Genomic DNA, 24506 nt, shown 5'->3' on the forward strand with positions numbered 1-24506 from the left:
GCATGACACCGGGAGACATAAATAATGAATTTACGATATAAGACTTTTTAGCCTTAGTAATATAAATAAAAGTTTTAGTATACATTAAACTGAGAACATACAAAAAAAAAAGAACGCCCAAATCTAACTTCGTATGAGGAAGTTATGAATTTCTACGATTTGGCATAGTATTGTACGACGCGAAACTCGAATTTTAATTCGAGCAGTTTTTGGCCTACGTGACCTAAATGAGAGTTGAATATCTCATTAACAGGAACTCAATGATAAGAAGACAGATGAATACGGAGTGTTTATGTAGAAGTTATGAATTTTACGCGGACATTTAACAATATAATATCCTCATACTGTTAAATTTAAGATCGGTCGAGAATTAGCCGACGGAGTCAAAATGAAAGTTGTAGACAGTATTTTTACCTACACGTGGATATAATGAACGTCAAGAACGAAGCTCGTATGCGAAAGTTACGGATTTTATAAGTCAGAAGTGTTGTGCGAAAATGGGTGATGTGACACAATCTTGGCCATTGCTTTCTCCCCAAGTCTTGCCACCAGATGGTGACATGTGGCCCCAAGTTCAACCATATTTCACCCTATAAATAGAACCTCTCTCATCCTCATTTACTTCACACCTTTCCCATTTATTCTTCTCTCTACACTCTATCTAAACCTCCCAAAACTCCCCTAGCGCTAGAAGAAAGCCCCAGAGCGCTCGATGGCTCTGAGAAGAAGAGCTTTCGGCTCGAAAGTTCTGCCCCTGCAGAGCTTGTCTTCTAGCCAAACCCCCTCGTAGGTAAGATACACCTACGCTATTTTAAATATAGTTTTATTTAAATATAGTAATGTTATTAGGACCTTATAATAAATATTTGGGCTATTAGTAAGAGTTATATAAGTGTCGTTATAATATCTTTTTAACCATTTGCAGTACGGGGAATCTGGTTTGGAGGGCCGCTTGGGTTGCTGGATTTCAGAAGTGCTATATGCCAAAATGATCCTGCCCTCCGGTGTTCCATGTCTGGCCTATGTTTGTAGATAGTGGGTGAAAAGTATTGTGTTAATGCTTATATAATAGTAATAATAGTTAGACTATTAATTAGTCTCGTCAAGCATTAGACTAAAATATAGTGATAATGATTCTAGGTTCTTTCAAAGGAGTTGTTTAAAGTAAACGAAGTGTTGTCTGAGTGCCGAGTCACCACCTTTTCAAGTGAGTGCATGGTCCCTTTCATCTTACACATAGATATGAAGTATTTTATATAAACTACGTGCTATGTGTGCATATTATTTGTATACTTGCTATCTATGCTGGATGAATGATTTTATACAAGTTTTATATGATTTAAACTTTATACGTATTTATATCTACATAATATGTTGGGTAAAACAGGGGTAGATGAAATATGAGTTGGATGATGAGTTGAGAGGTGATATAGACCATGAGGTAAGAGTAAGAGGTGGATGATGTGAGAAGCCTTGTTCCCAAATGTTGGTCCCGTCATCTAGCAGAGTATGGATGACAACCACAGACTATTCTAGACAGTTCAGTGAAACACTAGCAGGCTTGTAACCTATAGTTGTTGTGAACGATGTGTTCACCTGTGTACTCTAAAAATCCATTGACATGTATTGCGAGTGGACTCTCGAAAACGATACTATCAATAAACGAAATAACCTTAATAGTTGTACCCGAAGGACAATACCGACAGCTGCGCCTTATGGAGAATGTCACAATTCTGGCAGTTGCGCCTAAGTGACAGAACTAGCAGCTATGCTTGACAGGTGTGTCATTGACAACGATGGACTTTGTACCTATTCCTTAGGAGAATCCTTAGGAATGAATGAATGAGAAATAACTGATTCTTAGGGTATATCCTTAAGAGTAAAGAAGATAATGGGGATGGGTAATTGGGTTAACTGTTTGATGAGAAATAACTGATTCTTAGGGTAGATCCTTAAGAGTAAAGAAGATAATGGGGATGGGTAATTGGGTTAACTGTTTGATGATTAAACATAATAATTATATTATTGTGGGTTGAATACCCTATGTACTCACCAGGTTTCCCAACCTGACCCACTCGGTTTATTTATATCACAGGTGTTGATATGAAGTCACATTACACTAAGAGATTAAGGAGATATAAATCACTAGTGATAATGAATGTAAGTTTTGTTTATGTTTATGTTTCTGTATTGGCGATGACATCCCAAATGTGTTAAAATGAATAAAAATACCTTTCTTCGGAAATTCTTTGATAACGTATTTATCATGTTTTATTGGGAACAAATTCCGCAACATTTTTATTAAAAAGGGTACTCTGATTTTTATAAATCATAAACAAAATTGATCTTTTCTGGCCGTGAAAATGGGGATGTCACAGTTGGTACCAGAGCATTAGTTTAATCGAACTAGGAATATGGATTATTTTATAGACTTAAACTTAGAATGCTAAGCAATGATTGTGAGGAGTGTGTCTTAGGTAATACACCTGAATAGACACAAGCACTAGCTTATTTAGGGAAAATGCCTAACATGCTTTTATGTGCTAAATGATTTATGATGATTTATCGGATTTATGGTTTGTTGCCGACCGGATCTGGAAACTTTATGTGTTCAAATTTCTAAACGTTTAATTACGGTATTAGAAATGGCATGTAACTTTTCGGAGTAATAGGGAGATTACACGTCGATTGCAAATAAAATCTTTCTTATCTAAATTCTCGTCACTAGACACCGAACGTCTAAATCGGTGTATAGATTGACATGGTGAGAACTCGAAGTGGATTGGGAAGCTGTAACATGCAGCTTAAGCCACAAGTGATTGAGCGTGCACCAGATGTAGCAGCCGCACCCGAGCCAATCACTATGGTTGGGGTACAAGCAATGATCCAGATGATGTTAGATCGTCAAATGGAAGAAACAAGGAGTTTTCTTCAACATAATCGAGATGAACCTACGGTGCCTGTTGAGCAGCCCGAGCTGAATGAAGATTTTTCAGAAGGAGGAAATTACAGTCGTGCCGTGAGTCATGTTGGACCCCGAGTAGTTAGGAGAAACGACCCGGACAGAAGGATTGACCAGGATAGGCGCATGTATAAGAACTTATTGAGTGCCAAACCACCAATTATTGCTAGAAGCCCAAAACCAGTGGAGATTACGGATTGGATCTCCGAGATGGAGATGGTATTTGAGAGCTATGACTGTAGTGATAAGCAAAAGATGGTTTTTGCAGTCAGACAACTAATGACCGATGTTTTAAGTTGGTGGAAGTTGTTGGCAAGTACAATGCTATGGGGAGAAGCCATGCGTATGTCTTGGGAAGCAATCATGGAGCAGCTTAAAATGTAATATTGCTCAGAGATAGATTTGATAGTCCTAAACAACGAGTTTCAGAACCTAAAGGAAGGGAAGATGAGTGTCGATGAGTATGTCACCTCATTCACTGAGAGGATGAAGGTGTTTCCTTACTTGGTACCTACTAAACTCTCCAAGATAGATAGGTTTGCTAACGGACTGCCCACAGACTTTGGCCAACGGTCAAAATGGCAGCTACTTTGAAAACAGTTGTTAGAGCAGCTAAGAATGTAGAGACCCGGATAAGAGGAAGGGGTGTAGAAAAAGATAAGGCAGGAGAAAAGAGCAAGTTTGAAGGATCTTCAAGGTCCAACAATGAGAGAAAATTCCTGAAGTCTGGCGGAGGAAAAGGAAGTGAAGCAAGATGGTGCAAGAAGTGCAAAAAAGAAACACTATGGAAAATGCGGTGAGGAGGTGACTTGTTTCAAGTATGGAAAGCATGGGCATTACGCCAATGAATGTACATTCAACAAAAGGGTATGTGTTATGAATGTAATAAGGAAGAGCACTTCAAGCAAGACTGCCCAAAGAGAGAAGGGGATACAAAGCCAAATGTGCTGCCAAGGCCGAAAGCAAGAGCATTCCACATGATCCTCGACGAAGCAGAAAACCACGCGAGGAATTAAGGATGAGGACTTCATATCCAAATATCAAGTTGCATAGTAGCCGTGTGGATAGTATCATATGGTGTAGCCTATTAGAGGCAGAGTCTAGGGTGAATGTGAGCACCTATGTAATCGTTTCAAGGAATAATATAAAGCCTTTGTTTTGTTATCTCGGGTGTTAAGTTGTTATGTGATTTTCTTGTATGATGACTTGGAAAACTGCGAGACAATACTTGGGACGAGTATGAGTAGGTGTGATAGGTAGTAGAGGCATATACTACCGGAAGCACATGACTCGCACTTGGATCATGGAAAGTCACAAGGTTAGCAAGAAGCTAGTAATTGATTTCATTTTATTCAAGTATGTCGTTACTATCGTTTCAGTAATGATTAAGAAGATGATTGTTGTTTCAACCCTAGTGGCCATATCAAGTTGAGTCCGACTAAGATGAGTATGTTACATGGTTCAGAGAACCAAATTTGATGTAGCATCTAACTTAAGCCAGAACATTGAAGTGAAAGATAATTGAAGTGGTCAATAGAAGTATCGCGCTAGTTAAAGAAGTTGGTAGCTAGAAATGCTACATGTTAAAATGTGATTATCTCACATTAGAACATGAAGGAAAGCATATTCCATTCTGGAATTTGACTCTAAGAGACCCGAGTATGAGCGTTGCAACATAAGATGAGAATTCATTAGAACGTAACCCATCGGTCTATCATGGAAATAAAATAAACTTATCTTAAATTTGTTAAGAAGAAGAAGAATTCTTTGAAGAAGAGCGAGTTTGTGACATGAAGGTCATGATTGAAAGTTTAACAAGACATAGAGAATGGGTGCAAGATCAAGCACCGCTTGCAGTGAAGAAAACCAAGAGTTAGATACGCATTCGAAGAAACATAGAAGTTACGATTATTAACTAGGATGAAGAGATAACATATGGAGTCATTATACTGCCCTGTTTCGTTGATGATTTCGGTATGTAATCATCCTAAGAAGGAGATAATTGTAACGCCTGCAGATCCGGGTTTATCAATTTAGAGACAATGAGCATCCAAAATGAGTTTTAATGGAAGATTATTTAGAAGTATTAATCTTAACCAAGTTGTATTATATGTTACAAGGGTTCCGTACATATAAAGAACGCCGTAATCGGAGTTATAACGAAGAAGTTATGGTCCGTCGAAGTTTTACGGCAAAACCGGCATGACACAGGGAGACGTAAATAGTGAATTTATGATAGAGAAATTTTTAGCCTTAGTGATCTAAATAAAGTTGTAGTATACGTTAAACCAAGAACATCCAAAAAAAGAACGCCCAAATCTGACTTCGTATGAGGAAGTTATGAATTTCTAAAATTTGGCATACCGGTGCACAACCCGAAACTCGAATTTTAGTTTGAAAGGTTTTTAGCCTATGCGACCTAAATGAGAGTTGAATATCTCATTAATAGGAACTCAACGATAAAAATACAGACAAAACGGAATCCGTATGTAGAAGTTATGAATTTTACGCGGATATTTATCAGTATAATCTCCTCCTACTGTTAAATTTAAGATCGGTCGAGAATTAGATGACGGAGTCAAAATAAAAATTATAGATCTTATTTTTACCTACACGTGGATATAAATAACATCCAAAATGGAGCTCGTATGTGAAGTTTAAGGAATTTAGAAGTCGGAAGTGTGTTGTGCGAAAATGGGTGACGTGGCACAATCTTGGCCATTTCTTTCTCCCAAAGTCTTGCCACCAGATGGTGACATGTGGCACCAAGTTCAGCCATATTTCACCCTATAAATAGAACCTCTCTCACCCTCATTTTCTTCACACCTTTCCCATTCTTTCTTCTCTCTATACTCTATCTAAACCTCCTAAAACTCCCCTAGCGCTAGAAGAAAGCCCCGAAGCGCTCGACTGCTCCGAGAATAAGAGCTTTTGGCTTGGATATTCTGCCCCTGCAGAGCCCGACTTCTCGCCAAACCCCCTCGTAGGTAAGATACGTCTACACTATTTTAAATATAGTTTTTATTTAAATATAGTAATGTTATTAGGACCTTATAATAAGTATTTGGACTATTAGTATGAGTTATATAAGTGTCATTATAATATCTTTTTAATCACTCATGGTACAGGGAATCTGGTTTGGAGGGCCGCTTAGGTTGCTGGATTTCAGAAGTGCTATATGCCAAAATGATCCTACCTTTCGGTGTCCCATGTCTAGCCTTGTCTGTACATAATGGGTGAAAAGTATTGTGTTAACGCTTATATTATAGTAATAATTGTTAGACTATTAATTAGTCTCGTCAAGCATTAGAATAAACTCTAGTGGTAATGATTATAGGTTCTGTCAAAGGAGTTGTTTAAAGTAAACGAAGTGTCGTCCGAGTGTCGACTCACCACCTTTTCAAGAGAGTGGATGGTCCTTTTCATCTTACACATAGATATGAAGTATTATATATAAAGTACGTGCTATGTGTGCATTTATCTACATACTTGCTATCCATGTTGGATGAATGATTTTATATAAGTTTTATATGATTTAAATTGTATATGTATTTATATCTGCATAATATGTTGGGTAAAACATGGATAGATAAAATATGAGTTGGATAATGAGTTGAGAGGTGATATAGACAATGAGGTAAGGGAGAGAGGTGGATGATGTTAGAAGCATTGTTCCCAAATGCTGGCCCCGTCATCTAGCAAAATATGGATGACAACCACAGACTATTCTAGACAGTTCAGTGGAACACTAGCAGACTCGCAACCTATAGGTGTTGTGAACGATGTGTTCACCAGTGTACTCTAAAAATCAATTGACATGTATTGCGAGTGGACTCTCGAAAACGATACTTTCAATAAACAAAATAACCTTAGCATTGTGCCCGAAGGACAATATCGGCAGTTACGCCTCATAGGGAATGTCACAATTCTGGCAGTTGCACCTAAGAGATAGAACTAGCAGATGTGCTTGAAAGCTGTGTCATTAACAGCGATGGACTTCGTACCTATTCCTTAGGATAATCCTTAGGAATGAATGAATGAGAAATAACTGATTCTTAGGGTATATCCCTAAGAGTAAAGAAGATAATTGGGCTGGGTAATTAGGCTAACTGTTTGGTGATTAAACATAATAATTATATTATTGTGGGTTGAAAACCCTATGTACTCAGCAGGTTTTCCAACCTAACCCACTCAGTTTATTTATATCACAGGTGTTGATATGAAGTGACATTACACTGAAATATTAAGGAGATATAAATCACTAGTGATAATGAATGTAAGTTCTGTTTATGCTTATGTTTCTGTATTGATGATGACATCCCAAATGTTTTAAAATGAATAAAAATAATTTTCTTTGAAAATGCTTTGATAACGTATTTATCATGTTTTACCGGGAACAAATTTCGCAACATTTTTAATAAAAGGGGTACGCTGATTTTTATAAAGCATAAAGAAAATCAGTTTTTTCTGGTCGTGAAAATGGGGATGTCTGATATGTGCATAATTAGTTAATTATTTAGCATACATTTTTATTCATTTTTAACTAATTATGTGTATAATGTGGACCAAAGGTACTTAATAATGCTTAAATTTTGTTTTCAGTCCAAAAGACATGTTTGGGAGTAAAAGGGAACAAGGGGAAGCAATTAGAGACCAAAGAATGAAGAATGTAGGAAAAAAAGCATTCCTACTCAGCCAGTACAAGAGAATATTCCAAAAGATAAGTCAAGATTCCTGATTTTAGACGGATAACTAGCATCTACTCGGCGAGTTGGGTCTGCTACTTGCCGAGTACACCCTGTTTTGAGATAATTATAAATACCAAACCATTATCCGATTGAAAAAGACTTTTGGCAATTTTGAGATCTTGAACCTACGACAAAGAACCCTTGGATGAGCTAAGGAACCCTAATCTTCAATCCTTGGAAGAATCAAGGCAATTAGGTTAATCATTCCACTTAGATTTAGGAATTAAATATGTTTAGCTTAGTTAGATCTGCTTATGAGTTTGTTTTTACCATGACTATGAACTAAATTCGTTTTGTTTCTGTTGGGGAAGACTAATTTACTCCTATGGTTTATATTATACTTTTTGATTGATTATTATTTGGTGATTTTATTAAATTAAGTTTGTTAAAGAACCTTATGTATTAATGACAACTATTTTCTGTTAATTGGAAGGTAATTAAGCTGCATGAACATCTCTTGATTATTAATCTCATACGTTATGTGAACACTTGATCATATGCTTAAGAGTAATGAATATGAAATTAAGATTAATTAGAGAATAGGTTAATTAATGTGTGAGCTTGTTTGAGAAACCAACAAACAAGAGGTTAATTGAATACCAACTTGATTAACCAATTACAAATCTTATTTAATCCAAATAATTGAACTAGGGAATTAGTTGGTTTAAACAATTGGCCACTACTTGAATTGATTAATTGTCTAAGGGTTGGGAGTAATGAACATGAACCTAACCACTATAATTGGCAACCAATAATAATTAATTTATCATTAAAATAACCATAGGAGTGAATTAGTTGAACCTAAACAGAAACCCCTTAATAAATTTGGTGAATTTGTCATTTGCTTTAATTGTTAGTTACTTAATTGTTTTAATTGCTATGTTTAAGTTTCTAGTCTTGTAAAATTAGAGAAAACAACCCTTTTTACTTTTATTACTTGCTTAGTTAAAATTAGTTATTAGATTAATTTCCGTTCCCTGAGTTCGACACCCTACTTATCCAACTATACCACTAAATGACAGGTTTACTGCCTTTGTGTGCTTAATTTATTAATAAAAATAGGATAAAAATGTATGCTAAATAATTAACTAATTATGCACATATCAAAATACCCCACACTTGACTTTTGCTTACCCCCAAGCAAAACTGAATTTTAACATATTAGAACCACACATGACAACTCCAATCTAACCCAGCCATTATGCCAAGACCGCAACGCATGCATTTGTATCTAAAATTGTCCTAAATACCTCCCATACTCCAAATACTCACAATCATCATAAACATTCGCCCACTCACCCCGAACTATGCTCATTTTATGCATCCCTCCGAATCCATCCTCAGAAAACCTCTTAACCTCAAGGTATTTTTTGGTTGAGCAAACCAAACATACACAATCTAGATAATTACAATTTATGATACCACTACGGAGCTCTTTGGAATTCTCTATTTCTTTGATATTTGATCTTTGATCTCTTTGAATTCACCATCTAGTCGTTTGGTTTTTGGTATCTTCACTTTTTGAATTTCTTTGGAATTTTTGATCTTCATATTTGATATTTGACTTTAATGCTCCAAAAATTCTTCAACTTTTCTTGTAGTTCTCTCTCTCTCTCTCTCTCTCTGTCATGTTCCTCACTTTTTTCACTCAAATCCCTACATGCTTAAGCAGGGGCGCTCAACTTCAACTCCTATTGGCTAAAGATAATAATTTTCCTGGATACATTTCTGGTACACGATGCTAAACATATTGCATCCCTCAGGCTGAGCAAGGTCGTGTTTTTGTCCCATGATTTCACTGGAATATGGAAGCCACAAATGCACTAAAACGTATATAGGCTCAACTAAACATTTGGGTTTCATGCGATTATCAACACAATTCTAATATGGAACCCTAATTGTTTTTACCAAAATTTTCTAAATTAATTCCTAACTAATTTTTCTTTTTGGCATGAAACAATTTTTTAAAATTAGCCTAAATTATGATTCTAAATTTTCTAGTATGTGATCAACCCCCTACCCCACACTTATTTTATGCAATGCCCTCATTGTATATAAAAATGCAAATATACGGAGAATTAGAACAAACTCTCCTGGGTTAGCAGTCGATAGGTTGATACTCTTCTCTTTAGATCCATCTTGAATTGACTCTAGCCATGGGAACAACTCATCCATATCTTGGGTGTCATACGTCTCGTGTGGTTGACAGTTTGAAAATGTTGCGGTACAAGCTTCTTAGAAAATCCCCAGTAACAACTCTTCATGAAAAGTGGATAAATACTGCAGTGAAAGTGCTCAAAACAGCTCTAGAACTCGAAAATTGCAAGTCTACTCGGCGAGTAGTGCCGTGTACTCGGCGAGTAGCTCTCAGCTTGGAACTATACGTGTAATACCCTCATGTACTCGCCGAGTAGAGTTTGTGCACTCGACGAGTAGGCACTATATTGCCAAAACTAATCCAACTCTTGTTCCTTTGGACTCAGGTTTTGAAATTGGACATTTCACCGACCCTTTCTCTAAATCCTTCAGCAACAACACTCTTGACTCTAACGGACTCAATCCTAAGGACAAGACTTCATATTTTTTTCTTGAACATCTCTCATTCCTTACTTGACCCTCAACAATTTATTATGCTTCCTAATCTTCCATCTCTGAAAAATAAACAACTAAAAGTGAAAGCAATAACAATCCTAAAAAAAACAAAAATCATCCAAGTTTAACAATTACTCAAAACAAAACACCACAAAACATAAAAAAAAATTCTTCAATCTTCTTCTTCCATATCGGCACCTCCAGCTCCACTTCCTCCTCCATCACCCCACATCATTCTTTCTTCCCAACTCATGATGTAGGGGTATCCCGGACCGGGTCTTGGCGCATTGTTCATTTGCTCAAAAAGATACTCGAACGATTGGTTGATATAATTAACCCCTCGTCCAATATCGTCGGTACTCCACTTGATTCCAACCATCATTATCCTCCTCCACCGGAATAACCGGTGGGTCTTCCCATATCTGTTCGCTACGTTGCCGTACCCGTCTTCCCAGCTCCTCGAGGATTGCCGGCTCGTCCGCATGTGGAATGGAAAAGGAATCACCAAACTTCTCAACGATCCGTGCCCTCCTGTATAATGCAGTGTTGAACGGTGGAGGATAAATGACCGTGAGTGCCCTTACTTCTTGGAAGTCTAAAACCACAAACGACCTGGCAAGCCTTGTAACAAACATGCCTCCATTAATCTTGGAGTTAACTTTTTTCCTTAACCGCCCCTTCAGCAAGAAATTTGGCAATGCAATAGGAGAGATTGCAGAAAGCATCGTGAGCAATAATACTCCAAAGATAGAAAACATCAAGGGTTGGGACCTTGTCCCAATCCTTCCGCATGTTGATGGTGCTAGCCACGAAGCGGTGAATAAGGCGATGGATCGGCGAGCGAATATGACCTACCTGGACGGTAGAAGGAATATACACCCGGTTGGCGATAGTGTTCCTCCTGGTAGAGGCCACCACTGCGTCGGGAAGATCTTTGTGACAGTTCTCCAGTAAGGCTTCAAAGTCCTCATTCAGCATGGTGCTTTGATCATAAATCCCCGGCCTCCACAAAAATTCCGCCATGCTGCACTGTCGCAGCTCCCCACCAAGAGAAAAAGTAATTATGATGGGGTTGTAATACTCACTACCACCTCGGAATGAGATGGTAGCAAAGAATTCCCAACATAGTTCATCATACACAGGTTCTTGTATCTTGAACAATTGCAACCAACCATCACATATGATGGTGGTATCCCCCAAGTTGCACTCCTTCACCAATATGGAGTGAGCTCCTCTTCCAAACCCACTTTTCCCAACCAATCCTAATCAACAGCGTTGGGCAAATGAATCTCCTTCTATTTCAGCGCCTCTAGTTTGTTTTTGGCTCGAGCATGGGATGATTTGGACGCGATTTGTCGAAATGAGAGCCACAGGATTTCACCTTGGCTTCCCCCTCTTGAAGATTGCCCTCTCCTGAACATGGTATTCTGCATAACAACATAAAGAAAACACAAACAAACAAAACCCCGCAATTAAAATCAAATAACAAGGCTACATAGGCTTCCTACTCGCCGAGTCCGTAGCATCTACTCGACGAGTATAATGAACTTCGGGACAGAAACCCATCGGTCATATATAGGGTGCCCAAAACTCGTACTTGTTCACAGGGGTTTGTTGTATTAAGTCAAATAACCATAGATCTAAAAGAAATTTCTTCTAACATTACCTAATTCATGGTAAAATTAGAACCCTAGAATTTGAGGAAACCCCCAAATCTGATTTTAAGCAAAATAGGGGCAAATCAATGATAAATATTGAATCTTTAATGAGTTTTAAGTAAAAAGATCTTACATTTTCCTTGCAAAGACGAAGATTAAGTGGAAATTGAAGAAAATCGCAGAGAAGGCTTGAAGGTTGCTGTGCACGGTGAGTGTGTGAGTTAAATGGGTGAAAAACCTTATTTTACAGATTATAAACCACCTATGTAAGTTGGCTACTTGCCGAGTAGAAAAGACCTACTCGCCGAGTAGAACTGCAAATACGAGTAGCCAACTTACACAGGTGGTTTATAATCTGTATAATAAGGGTTTTCACCCATTTAACTCACACACTCACCGTACAGAGCAACCTTCAAGCCTTCTCTGCGATTTTCTTCAATTTCCACTTAATCTTCGTCTTTCTAAGGAAAAGGTAATATCTTTTTACTTAAAACTCATTAAAGATTCAATCTTTATCATTGATTTGCCCATATTTTGCTTAAAATCAGATTTGAGGGTTTCCTCAAATTCTAGGGTTCTAATTTTGCCATGAATTAGGTAATGTTAGAAGAAATTTCTTTTAGATCTATGGTTATTTGACTTAATACAACAAACCCCTGTGAACAATTAGGAGTTTTGGGCACCCTATATATGACCGTTGGGTTTCTGTCCCGAAGTTCATTCTACTCGCCGAGTAGATGCTATGGACTCGGCGAGTAGGAAGCCTATGCAGCCTTGTTATTTGATTTTAATTGTGGGGTTTTGTTTGTTTGTGTTTTCTTTATGTTGTTATGCAGAATACCATGTTCAGGAGAGGGAAATCTTCAAGAGGGGGAAGCCAAGGTGAAATCCCATGGCTCTCATTTTGACAAATCGCGTCCGAATCATCCCAAGCTCGAGCCAAAAACAAACTAGAGGCGCTGAAACAGAAGGAGATTCATTTGCCCAATGCTGTTAACTAGGATTGGTTGGGAAAAGTGGGTTTGGAAGAGGAGCTCACTCCATATTTGGTGAAGGAGTGCAACTTGGGGGATACCACCATCATATGTGATGGTTAGTTGCAATTGTTCAAGATACAAGAACCTGTGTATGCTGAAGTATGTTCGGAATTTTTTGCTACCATCTCATTCCAAGGTGGTAGTGAGTATTACAACCCTAACATAATTACTTTTTCTCTTGGTGGGGAAGCTACGACAGTGCAGCATGGCGGAATTTTCTTGAAGACTGGGGATTTATGATCAAAGCACAATGCTGACTGAGGACTTTGAAGCCTTTCTGGAGAACTGCCACAAGGATCTTCCAGAGGCAGTGGAGGCCTCTACCTGGTGGAACACTATCGCCAACCGGGTGTATATTCCTTCTACCGTCCAAGAGGGTCATATTCGCTCGCCAATCCATCGCCTTATTCACCGCTTCGTGGCTAGCACCATCAACATGCGGAAGGATTGGGATAAGGTCCCAACCCTTGATATTTTCTATCTTTGGAGTATTATTACTCCCGATGCTTTCTGTAATCTCCCCTATTGCATCGCCAAATTTCTTGCTGAAGGGGCGGTTAAGGAAAAAGTTAACTCCAAGATTAATGGAGGCATGTTTGTTACAAGGCTTGCCATGTCGTTTGGGGTTTTAGACTTACAAGAAGTAAGGGCAGTCACGGTCATTTATCCTCCACCGTTCAACACTGCATTATACAGGAGGGCACGGATCGTTGAGAAGTTTGGTGATTCCTTTTCCATTCCACATGCGGACGAGCCGACAATCCCCGAGGAGCTGGGAAGACGGGTACGACAACGTAGTGAGGGGATACGGGAAGACCCACCGGTTATTCCGGTGGAGGAGGATAATGATGGTTGGAATCAAGTGGAGTACCGGCGCTATTTGGACGATATCGGACGAGGGGTTAATTATCACAACCAATCGTTCGAGTATCTTTTTGAGCAAATGAACATTGCGTCATGACATGGTCCGGGATACCCCTACATCATTAGTTGGGAAGAAAGAATGATGTGGGGTGATGGAGGAGGAGGAAGTGGAGCTGGAGGTGCCGATATGGAAGAAGAAGATTGAAGACTTTATTTATTTTTTTTTTTTTTATGTTTTGTGGTGTTTTATTTTGAATAATTGTTAAACTTGGATGATTTTTGTTTTTTTAGGATTGTTATTGCTTTCACTTTTAGTTGTTTATTTTTCAAGGATGGAAGATTAGGAAGCATAATAAATTGTTGAGGGTCAAGTAAGGAATGAGAGATGTTCAAGAAAAATATGAAGTCTTGTCCTTAGGATTGAGTCCGTTAGAGTAGAGAGTCATGAAGAGTGTTGCTACTGAAGGATTTAGAGAAAGGGTCAGTGAAATGTCCAATTTCAAAACATGAGTCCAAAGGAACAAGAGTTGGATTAGTTTTGGCAATACAGTGCCTACTTGCCGAGTGCACAAACTCCACTCGGCGAGTACATGGGGGTATTACACGTATAGTTCCAAGCTGAGAGCTACTCACCGAGTAAACGACACTACTCGCTGAGTAGACTTTCAATTTTCGAGTTCCAGAGCTGTTTTGAGCACTTTCACTGCAGCATTTATCTACTTTTCGTGAAGAGTTGTTACTGGGGATTTTCTAAGAAGCTTGTTCCGCGACATTTTCAAGCTGTCAACCACACGAGACGTATGACACCCAAGACATGGATGAGCTATTCCCATGGCTAGAGTCAATTGAAGATGGAGCTAAAGAGAAGAGTATCAACCTATCGACTGCTACCCCAGGGGAGTTTGTTCCTACAATGAGGGCATTGCATAAAATAAGTGTGGGATAGGGTTGGTCACATATTAGAAAATTTAGAATCTTAATTTAGGCTAATTTTTAAAAATTGTTTCATGCCAAAAAAAAAAATTACTTAGGAATTAATTTAGAAAATTTTGGTAAAAGCAATTAGGGTTCCATATTAGAATTGTGTTGATAATTGCATTAAAACCCAAATGTTTAGTTGAGCCTATATACGTTGTGGCTTCCTTATTCCAGTGAAATCATGGGACAAAAACACGACCTCGCTCAGCCTGAGGGATGCAATATGTTTAGCATCGTGTACCAGAAATGTATCCAGGAAAATTATTATCTTTAGCTAATAAGGGTTGAAGTTGAGCGCCCCTACTTAAGCATGTAGGGATTTGAGTGAAAAAAATGAGGAACATGTAAAAAAAAAGAGAGAGAATTACAAGACAAGTTGAAGAATTTTTGGAGCATTAAAGTCAAATATCAAATATGGAGATCAAAAATTCCAAAGAAATTCAAAAAGGGAAGATACCAAAAACCAAACAACAATGTGGTGAATTCAAAGAGATCAAAGATCAAATATCAAAGAAATAGAGAATTCCAAAAAGCTCCGTAGTGGTATTATGAATTGTAATTATCTAGATTATGTATACTTTGGTTGCTCAACAAAAAAATACCTTGAGGTTAAGAGGTTTTTTGAGGATGGATTCGGAGGGATGCATAAAATGAGCATAGTTCGGGGTGAGTGAGTGAATGTTTATGAGGATTGTGAGTATTTGGAGTATGGGGGGTATTTAGGACAATTTTAGATACAAATACATGCGTTGCGGTCTTGGCATAACGGATGGGTTAGATTGGAGTTGTCATATGTGGTTCTAATATGTTAAAATTCAGTTTTGCTTGGGGGCAAACAAAAGTCAAGTGTGGGGTATTTTGATATGTGCATCATTAGTTAATTATTTAGCATACATTTTTATTCATTTTTAACTAATTATGTGTATAATGTGGACAAAAGGTATTGAATAATGCTTAAATTTTGTTTTCAGTCCAAAAGACATGCTTGGTAGTAAAAGGGAACAAGGCGAAGCAATTAGAGACCCAAGAATGAAGAATGTAGGACAAAAGCATTCCTACTCGGCAAGTTCTCGAGTCTCCTCGGCGAGTACAAGAGAATATTCCAAAAGATAAGTCAAGATTCCTGATTTTAGACGGATAACTAGCATCTACTCGGCGAGTTGGGTCTGCTACTTGCCGAGTACACCCTGTTTTGAGATAATTATAAATACCAAACCATTATCCGATTGAAAAAGACTTTTGGCAATTTTGAGATCTTGAACCTACGACAAAGAACCCTTGGATGAGCTAAGGAACCCTAATCTTCAATCCTTGGAAGAATCAAGGCAATTAGGTTAATCATTCCACTTAGATTTAGGAATTAAATATGTTTAGCTTAGTTAGATCTGCTTATGAGTTTGTTTTTACCATGACTATGAACTAAATTCGTTTTGTTTCTGTTGGGGAAGACTAATTTACTCCTATGGTTTATATTATACTTTTTGATTGATTATTATTTGGTGATTTTATTAAATTAAGTTTGTTAAAGAACCTTATGTATTAATGACAACTATTTTCTGTTAATTGGAAGGTAATTAAGCTGCATGAACATCTCTTGATTATTAATCTCATACGTTATGTGAACACTTGTCATATGCTTAAGAGTAATGAATATGAAATTAAGATTAATTAGAGAATAAACAAGAGGTTAATTGAATACCAACTTGATTAACCAATTACAAATCTTATTTAATCCAAATAATTGAACTAGGGAATTAGTTGGTTTAAACAATTGGCCACTGCTTGAATTGATTAATTGTCTAAGGGTTGGGAGTAATGAACATGAACCTAACCACTATAATTGGCAACCAATAATAATTAATTTATCATTAAAATAACCATAGGAGTGAATTAGTTGAACCTAAACAGAAACCCCTTAATAAATTTGGTGAATTTGTCATTTGGTTTAATTGTTAGTTAGTTAATTGTTTTAATTGCTATGTTTAAGTTTCTAGTCTTGTAAAACTAGAGAAAAAACCATTTTTACTTTTATTACTTGCTTAGTTAAAATTAGTTATTATATTAATTTATGTTCCTTGAGTTCGACACCCTACTTATCCAACTATACCACTAAATGACAGGTTCACTGCCTTTGTGTGCTTAATTTATTAATAAAAAGTAGGATTAAAACTAGTTCGTTTTACACACATCAATGTCACAAGTACTATGTCATCCACATACAAAACTAGAAATGTAACTATACTTCCATTGTCTTTGACATATACACATGACTCATCCTCGTTTCTCAAAAAACCAAAATCTTTAACTTTCACATCGAAACAAGGATTCCATCCGCAAGACGCTTGTTTTAATCAATAGATGGATTTCTCAAGCTTACACACTCTATTAGGGTACTTTTTATTGACAAAACCCTCTGGCTGACTCATGTAAACATCTTCTGCCAATTTCCTATTTAGGACAACGGTTTTGATATCCATCTGCAATATTTCATAATTATGAAATGCAGCTATTGCTAGCATAACCCTTATAGACTTGATCTTCACTACTTGTGAGAAGGTCTTGTCATAGTCAACTCCAGGAGTTTGAGTAAATCCCTTTGCAACCAATCGCGACTTATATGTGTGTACTTTTCCATCCATGTTAGTCTTCTTCTTGAATATCCATTTTCACCCGGCCGTTTTACGACCTGGTACATTGTCAACCAAGTTCCAAACTTGATTGTCATAAATGGATTGAATCTCGTTGTTCATCGCCTATTTCCACTTTGCAGACTCTTTCCTACCGTGGCTTCCTTGTTGTTGTTAGGTTCATCCAAATTTATTAGCGTACTATCATTAATAAACGTATCACCCTCAACAGTTATATGGAAACCATATAATACGGGTGGAACACTAACCCTACTGGAACATCTAAGAGGTAATGACCCATCAATCGATTCAACAGGAGTTTCCTTCTTGGGTTGAGTGCTAGTGTTAGAAGTTCCTACATTGCTTGATTCTTGAAGCTCTTCAAGATCAATTTGCCTCCCACTGTCCTCATGGCATATGAGTTGTCTCTCTTAGAAAACCCCTCTCCTCGTAACAAAGATAACATTGTTACTCGGTCTATAAGAAAGATATCCAAAGGACTTCTGCGGGTAGCCAATGAAAATACATCGCTCACTACGAGGTTCAAGCTTGTCGTGAGTCTCTCGTCTTACGAAAGCCTCGCAACCCCAAACCTTGATATGTGCCAATGAGGGAACCTCACATGTCTACATCTCATAAGGTGTTTTGGCAACCTTCTTAGTTGGGACTAAATTAAGGATATGGTGGAAGTCTCTAATGCATAGCCCCATAATGAGATAGGTAACGAAGCTCGACTCATCATGGAAAGAACCATGTACAATAAGGTTCGATTGTGCCTCACAGCCACACCATTCAATTGCGGTGTCCTAGGCGGCTTCAATTGCGAAAAAATTTCACATTCCTTACGGTAGTCGTGGAACTCGATACTAAGATACTCACCACCTCAATCGGATCGGAACATATTTATCTTCCTACCCAGCTGATTCTCCACTTCTTGCTTGAACTCTTTGAACTTTTCAAAAGTTTAGGACTTGTGCTTGATTAAGTAGATATACCCATATCTGTTATAATCATCGGTAAAAGTCACATAGAAGCGGTTTGCATCCCTTGTGGTAGATCTAAAGGGCCCACATACATCTGTATGTATGAGATCTAATAAACCCTCACCCCTTTCATAAGTACCAGTGAAGGTAGAATTGATCATCTTTCCAAGCAAACAAGATTAGCACGTGTCATCGGACCATCACAATTTCATATATACCATTACAAGGCAATGCTTCAAAATAGAAAGTACCATTCAATAAAGCAATAATAGAACCAATTTCATTGTTAAACGAAAATCTAAAACCTTATTTATACAAACAATGAAAAAAAATGATGTTTTGTGTCATTTCTAACGAGTAGCAACAATTATTCAACTCTAGACCTAATCCACTACTAAGCACTAAAGAATAAACTCCAATCTTGGTGACAGGCGACACATTCCTATTCCCCATTATCAAGTTCATCTTCCCATGCTCCACATCCCTAATTCTTCTTAGACCCTGCAAATTAAAATAAATATGAAAACCACATCCTGTATCAAGGACCCAAGAAATAGCATGTGACGAGTTATTAGATTAAATAATATAAATACATGCGAATGTGGGATTTATCTTCCCATCCTTGATGTCTTGCAGATACTTCGGGTATCTTCGTTTCTAATGCCCTTTGTCGTGACAGTAGAAACACTCTGCATCCTTCAGATTGGAAGAGGGAGCAACAGAACCACCTTTGGTCCCACCAGAAGAGGATCCATCATAGGACTTACCCTTGTGGCTCTTAGAAGGAGTCTTCCTCTTCTTCCCATTCCCTTGTCTAATTGCCAAGATAGGGGCAGCATCAGTAGGAATTGATGCAACGAACGTGCCTTTCAAACTACTCTCATCAGTTCTTAATAGGCCTTGGAGCTTGCTTAGAGTGACTTCCTCCTTGTTCATATGATAAGTCATTATGAGCTGATCATAACACGAAGGAAAATAGTGTAGGATGATGTCAATAGCCAACTCTTCGTCGAAGTTGACATTCAACTCAACAAGCGGTCCACAAATCTTTGCATCTTTTGCAAGTGGGTGGTGATAGACTCTCCATCCTTCATCTTTGTTGTTATCATGGTAGCAATGATCTCGTACCTTTCTTGTCGAGCACTTTGATGGTACCTTTCCATCAAGTCTTGGTACATCTCGAAAGGATAGTATTCCTCGTAGGACTTTTGGAGTCCTGCAGTCATGATAGCAAGCATGATACACGACACCTTTGTTGTGTCTTTCTCATGAGCCTTATATTCTTCGATTTCTTCCGAAGTAGTAGTGTTTTCTTTGATCTCCTTCAATTCTTTGTCGAGAACATACTCCTTATCCTCGTAGCGGGTAACCATGCGAATGTTGTGAATCCAATCATTAAAATTGGATTCATCAAAGATCACCCTCCCACACATGTTCATGAGGGAGAAAGAGCCGGAAGCGTATGACTTAGTAGCGTTGTTTGAAGTCGATATCTAAAAAGGAAAAGAGATAAAGTTTAGTTTAGATAAGAATCCTTAATATAAGACCCAAATGAAATACTAAGGCTAGGACCCAACATAATATTTCACAATTCAGAAGTGGGATGCCGTAATCCAATTGCAAAATATTTGAAGGTAGGTAAATGACGATGTACCAATTTCCACCATGAAAAAGGAAAAAGAATATTAAGTTTTAAATGAATTGAAATTCCTTTATTCTTTTGAGATTCATTAAACTTTTCAATGGTATGTTTCAATCTCGATTATGCCCTTCAAGTTTGTGATTGGGATACCGAGGATCACAAACAATGTGTGAATAACCGTGCAAATGTGTTTGGTATTTTCGATGTCATTTATCACCTAATCAATGTGTCTGTTAACCACACACCTTCCATTGATCTATGATAAACATCGAGCTACCCTTTTCCACCCTTGCTAGTCCCAAATTAGTGTGTCGGTTAGCCACACACGCTCCACTAACGACTTGTCAAGGTGCTACGTGAAATTTCATGGAATAGCATCATTTTCACATTATTCCTAAATTAACTAAGATTGAGAATTTATGAAAACATTTAGTTACTTTATAAATCATTATACTTATAATTAGGAATTAGTTTGTCCTATCCTACCCATTCGGCTAACGACCCTCCACCAATCAAGGAAGCGGTGGGTGAGAGTGGACACCCATTCAACCGCTATTTTATAGCTAGTTTCCTTATACCTCCGTTATAGATCGGTTTCGTAAATGAGGTCTACTAACGGTAAGACTGAATCGTCGTAATATATATATATATATATATATATATATATATATATATATATATATATATATATATATATATATATATATATATTAATCTTTTAATATTATAGTATAAGGGTAAAATTTTAAACTTTTAAAACTATAGGGTTTAGAATTTAAATATTTCAAAATTAAAACCCTTTAATCAAAATTTAAATTCTAAAACTTAAGGGGAAGTTTTTAAAACTTTTCAAAACCTTCTAGATCAAATTAAATTATAATTTAATTAATCAAATAATTTGTCATTATCTAAATTTGATCTAATTTAATTTATGACAAGATAATTCACATCAAATAATACAAATAATTAACTTTATCATATAAACCAATAATTATCTTATAGTTTGGCAATTATCTTCTAATTGGATAAGGATAATTACTACCATATAATAAAGTTCGAATTTTATCAGTCAAAAACGTTTTTGGCAATTATCCTAATCCAATTATGGTCAAAATCCCGAAAAATCTGCCAACAGAGGAGCCCACTCGTCGAGTTCATCAGAGGACTCGATGAGTTCATTAGTAGATTGCAGAATTTCGACTTTTTTAGCTAAGTACAATTAAGAAATGCATCATATACAATAGAAAAAATGGTCTAGGCTCTGATACCACTGATGGGTTTTGAGCATAACATCAATCATATGGTGTACATGTAACCCTAAAGCTTTGGATCTAAGTTTTCTCTAATTGTACATGCAATAATAATGATCCAAAGCTATAATCGTATACTAGCATGCTATTTTCAAAATTAATAACGAATACAAAGTTAGATGATTATCTTTATTGTAGCTTGCTTGATCTTCAACCTTTGAGAACTTAGCACCTCAAATGTGACGCTCTAGTAGATCACAAACACCAACAGCAAGTTGGAGGAATATGAGAAAGAGGCTAGGGATCACAAAAAATTGGTTGGTACTCTTCTTAGGGCTCAAATCCGATTTTAGGAGTCCCATGGGGTCTTTATATAGCTGAGTTGCTAGGGTTTCAGTAAAAAACCTAATCTGATTGCTTAAGCCCTAAGCAGTCCACATGATCCTTCCAGAAGGCCCCTATGGATGATTTCTATGTGGGCTTCCACATAAATTTCGTCCACCTCCTTATATTAGTATATTATTTCTCAATTAATATATTATTCTTATGGATAAAAAACCTAATATGATTTCTCAATTAATATATTATTCTTATAATATATTAATAAATCACAATTAAACTTCTTTCTCCATAATTCATCCAGTCAAGTTGCTATGGTGAAGGCAACCCAAAAGGATCATGCTACTATCGGATCAAGTACACACCAATTATAGTTATAGGCTTAGACATCTAATCTAACAATATGATGTCACCATCACACCCTGATGAATACCACTTCCGAGATGAAATAGAACCATTTGCGTAAAAAGTAAAAATAACTACATGAAGATATGATCTTTCTTACCTATATATTGTCTCGACAACAAGATAGCATGAAATGGAATTATCTCTACCTCTTGCAACAATGACTACATGCTCCTAAAACAAACATGTAAGCATTGAATTCGTTATATTATATAAATTTTATAAATATAAAATACATGATTATGATAGATGTTGACCTTAAGAAAATGTACCCATTGCTCAACATATAAACCATGACCAAATCCTCCTAGAGCTGTGATGAATATATTACAACATTATCAAGCCTAAATTTTATTACAATACCAAAAAGATTAATAAAATATAAAATTTTAAATAAGAACACTTCACTTTTAGCAACAAAATAATAAATATGACTTTTTGATTTATTCAGAGCATATGAAAACAATTGCATTTTGGCTTAAATTACTTCTGCAATATGACAGCTGAAACGCGAAATTGGTGGATATTATTGGAAAATCTCTAATTTTTGTCTTACATATTGAAATTTGGAAGAAGGTAAATTCGATTTGCTAAATTTTTCATTTTGTACAGTAACAATTAGTATTTTTATTAATATATTTGGAAGTAACATCTTGCATTTTTCACGTGAGGCAGACGGGTATGCATATGCAAATAAAATTAAAGGGTACTAACAATTTTTTTGAATGAAAGTTTCTTAAAATCTCCCCAGCTACCTGAACATCTGTCTCCTAATTCCATAACCGAATTGCAAGTTTTGATTTGAAAGTTCGAAGTAAACCAAACATATACACAATACATAATCGAAGTAGTTGATTATCTTCAACAAAAACCATTTGAAAATACATGGTTTTCAACAAGAAAACATTTGGAGATGATTGTTGGAAAGGCACGAAAGGGAAAACAGAGAAATCAATTGTATTACCTTCAATTTTTGTCAGCACTACAGTCATCGTTAGTTGACCTCCTCTTCTTTTGTTCGCATGACCACACAACAACACATGGGAATCGAGAACCCCTATGGGTTCAATTTATGCCCTCCGCCTGTGGAATTCTTTCAAGCAAACTCGCACAATTTCTTTTTCCTTTTTTGACCATAGTGTAATCGAATTTCTTACCTTGTAGTAAGTTTGGTGGGAGCGATGGTCTTCATCAAGCCTTAATCGTAGGTCCAGATGAGGCAGCTGATGGTGGTGGCGGTGTCGGAAATGGAAAACATGATCCTGATGAAAAGCCGATGGAGCCTACGATTGAGGGAGTCGGGAATGGAAATGGAAAAGCCGCCGGCCAAACCACCTCCGTTGCACACCCCATGATAAGTGGTGGAAAATGTGTCTATATCTAATGGAAACAGCCACGTAAACCCAACCGCTAAGGAATCGGTCTCTCCGGCGTCGTTGGGCCGGAATTGAAGAAGGTTATTGTCGATAGTAGGGAACGAAGAAACATGGTGGCGGAGGAAATGAGGCGACCGATGGTGGTTCTAGGTTTGGATGAAATTATGAGAAAATGGAGATATGAGGAAAGCGACAATGTATTAATCGATGATGTAACGGTGGAGCAGCTGATTGAGAGAGAGGGGTGGTGGTAAAAAATATTACTGCAACCACTGTTCACAACAACTCTCTAATTTAATTATATGTTTAATAATACATATTTGGGAAATCTACACAAAAGTTTAAAACTTTTAGTAAAAGTTTTAATAAAATTCTAAAGTTTTTTTTTAACAGAAAAGTCCTAATATTTTAAGAATATCATATAATTTATTATTTGCTGTTAAAATTTATAAAAAAAACTTTTTCAATAATTTGGCAAAATATTAATTAATTGGGACTTTTCTATTCAAAAAAAGCTTTTAGGATTTTATTTAAACTTTTTCTAAAAGTTTAGGACTTTTTTTTTTTTAGATTTCCCTACATATTATACAAACTAAAATTGTTACTTTTTATTTGAAATTATTAGTCCAAATAACACATATTATACAAACTAAAACTAACACACTTAACCTAAAACGCTCACCGTGCATTTCTTAAACCAACGGTATCAATCATCCTCTTATATTCAAGAGAATTTAAACAGTATATAGATAGCATTTAGCATTACTTTTTCAAACCTAAATAGACTATTAATGTGAATATACAAAATTGATTAAAAAAATAGATAGAAATCTGTTGCCAAGAGCTAATAAGTGTTGGTATCAAGAAAAAACAAAAAAACTTTCTTAACTAGGCAAATGCTCGCGCTGCGTAGGATAGGAAAACATATTTTATATTAAAAATAACTGAATCATTGTTATTAACAGTTAATTAATAATTTCATAACAAATATAAAAAACGATTTTTATATATCTTAAATATTATTATTATGTATAACATATGATAA

The 24506-nt window shown here is 36.6% G+C and overlaps 1 protein-coding gene across 8 annotated transcripts in view; it reads right to left on the reverse strand.

Annotated features, from left to right (window-relative positions):
* Window positions 1–23664, reverse strand: part of LOC145006569 (uncharacterized) — a 48061-nt gene extending 24397 nt beyond the window's left edge. Inside the window, exons 1-5 of one of the 8 annotated variants that reach the window (XR_013662945.1) lie at window positions 23050–23664; window positions 22343–22398; window positions 22186–22259; window positions 19043–19942; window positions 18685–18950 (exon numbers count right to left, since the gene is read on the reverse strand). Coding sequence is in view for 1 of the 8 variants with exons in the window: in XM_078965652.1 (XP_078821778.1) it covers window positions 22186–22259; window positions 22343–22398; window positions 23050–23077 (158 nt within the window). In the remaining 7 variants the exon portion in view is untranslated. Of the gene's footprint in view, window positions 1–18684; window positions 19943–21188; window positions 21589–22185; window positions 22260–22342; window positions 22399–23049 lie in introns of those variants that run through there. The other 7 variants (XM_078965652.1, XR_013662946.1, XR_013662944.1 and 4 more) reach the window with 7 other exon arrangements.
* Between the last annotated feature and the right edge of the window lie 842 nt (window positions 23665–24506).

Source organism: Lactuca saligna, chromosome 7 (genome assembly GCF_052625555.1).
Source record: "Lactuca saligna cultivar CGN05327 chromosome 7, ASM5262555v1, whole genome shotgun sequence".
Taxonomy (NCBI): domain Eukaryota; kingdom Viridiplantae; phylum Streptophyta; class Magnoliopsida; order Asterales; family Asteraceae; genus Lactuca; species Lactuca saligna.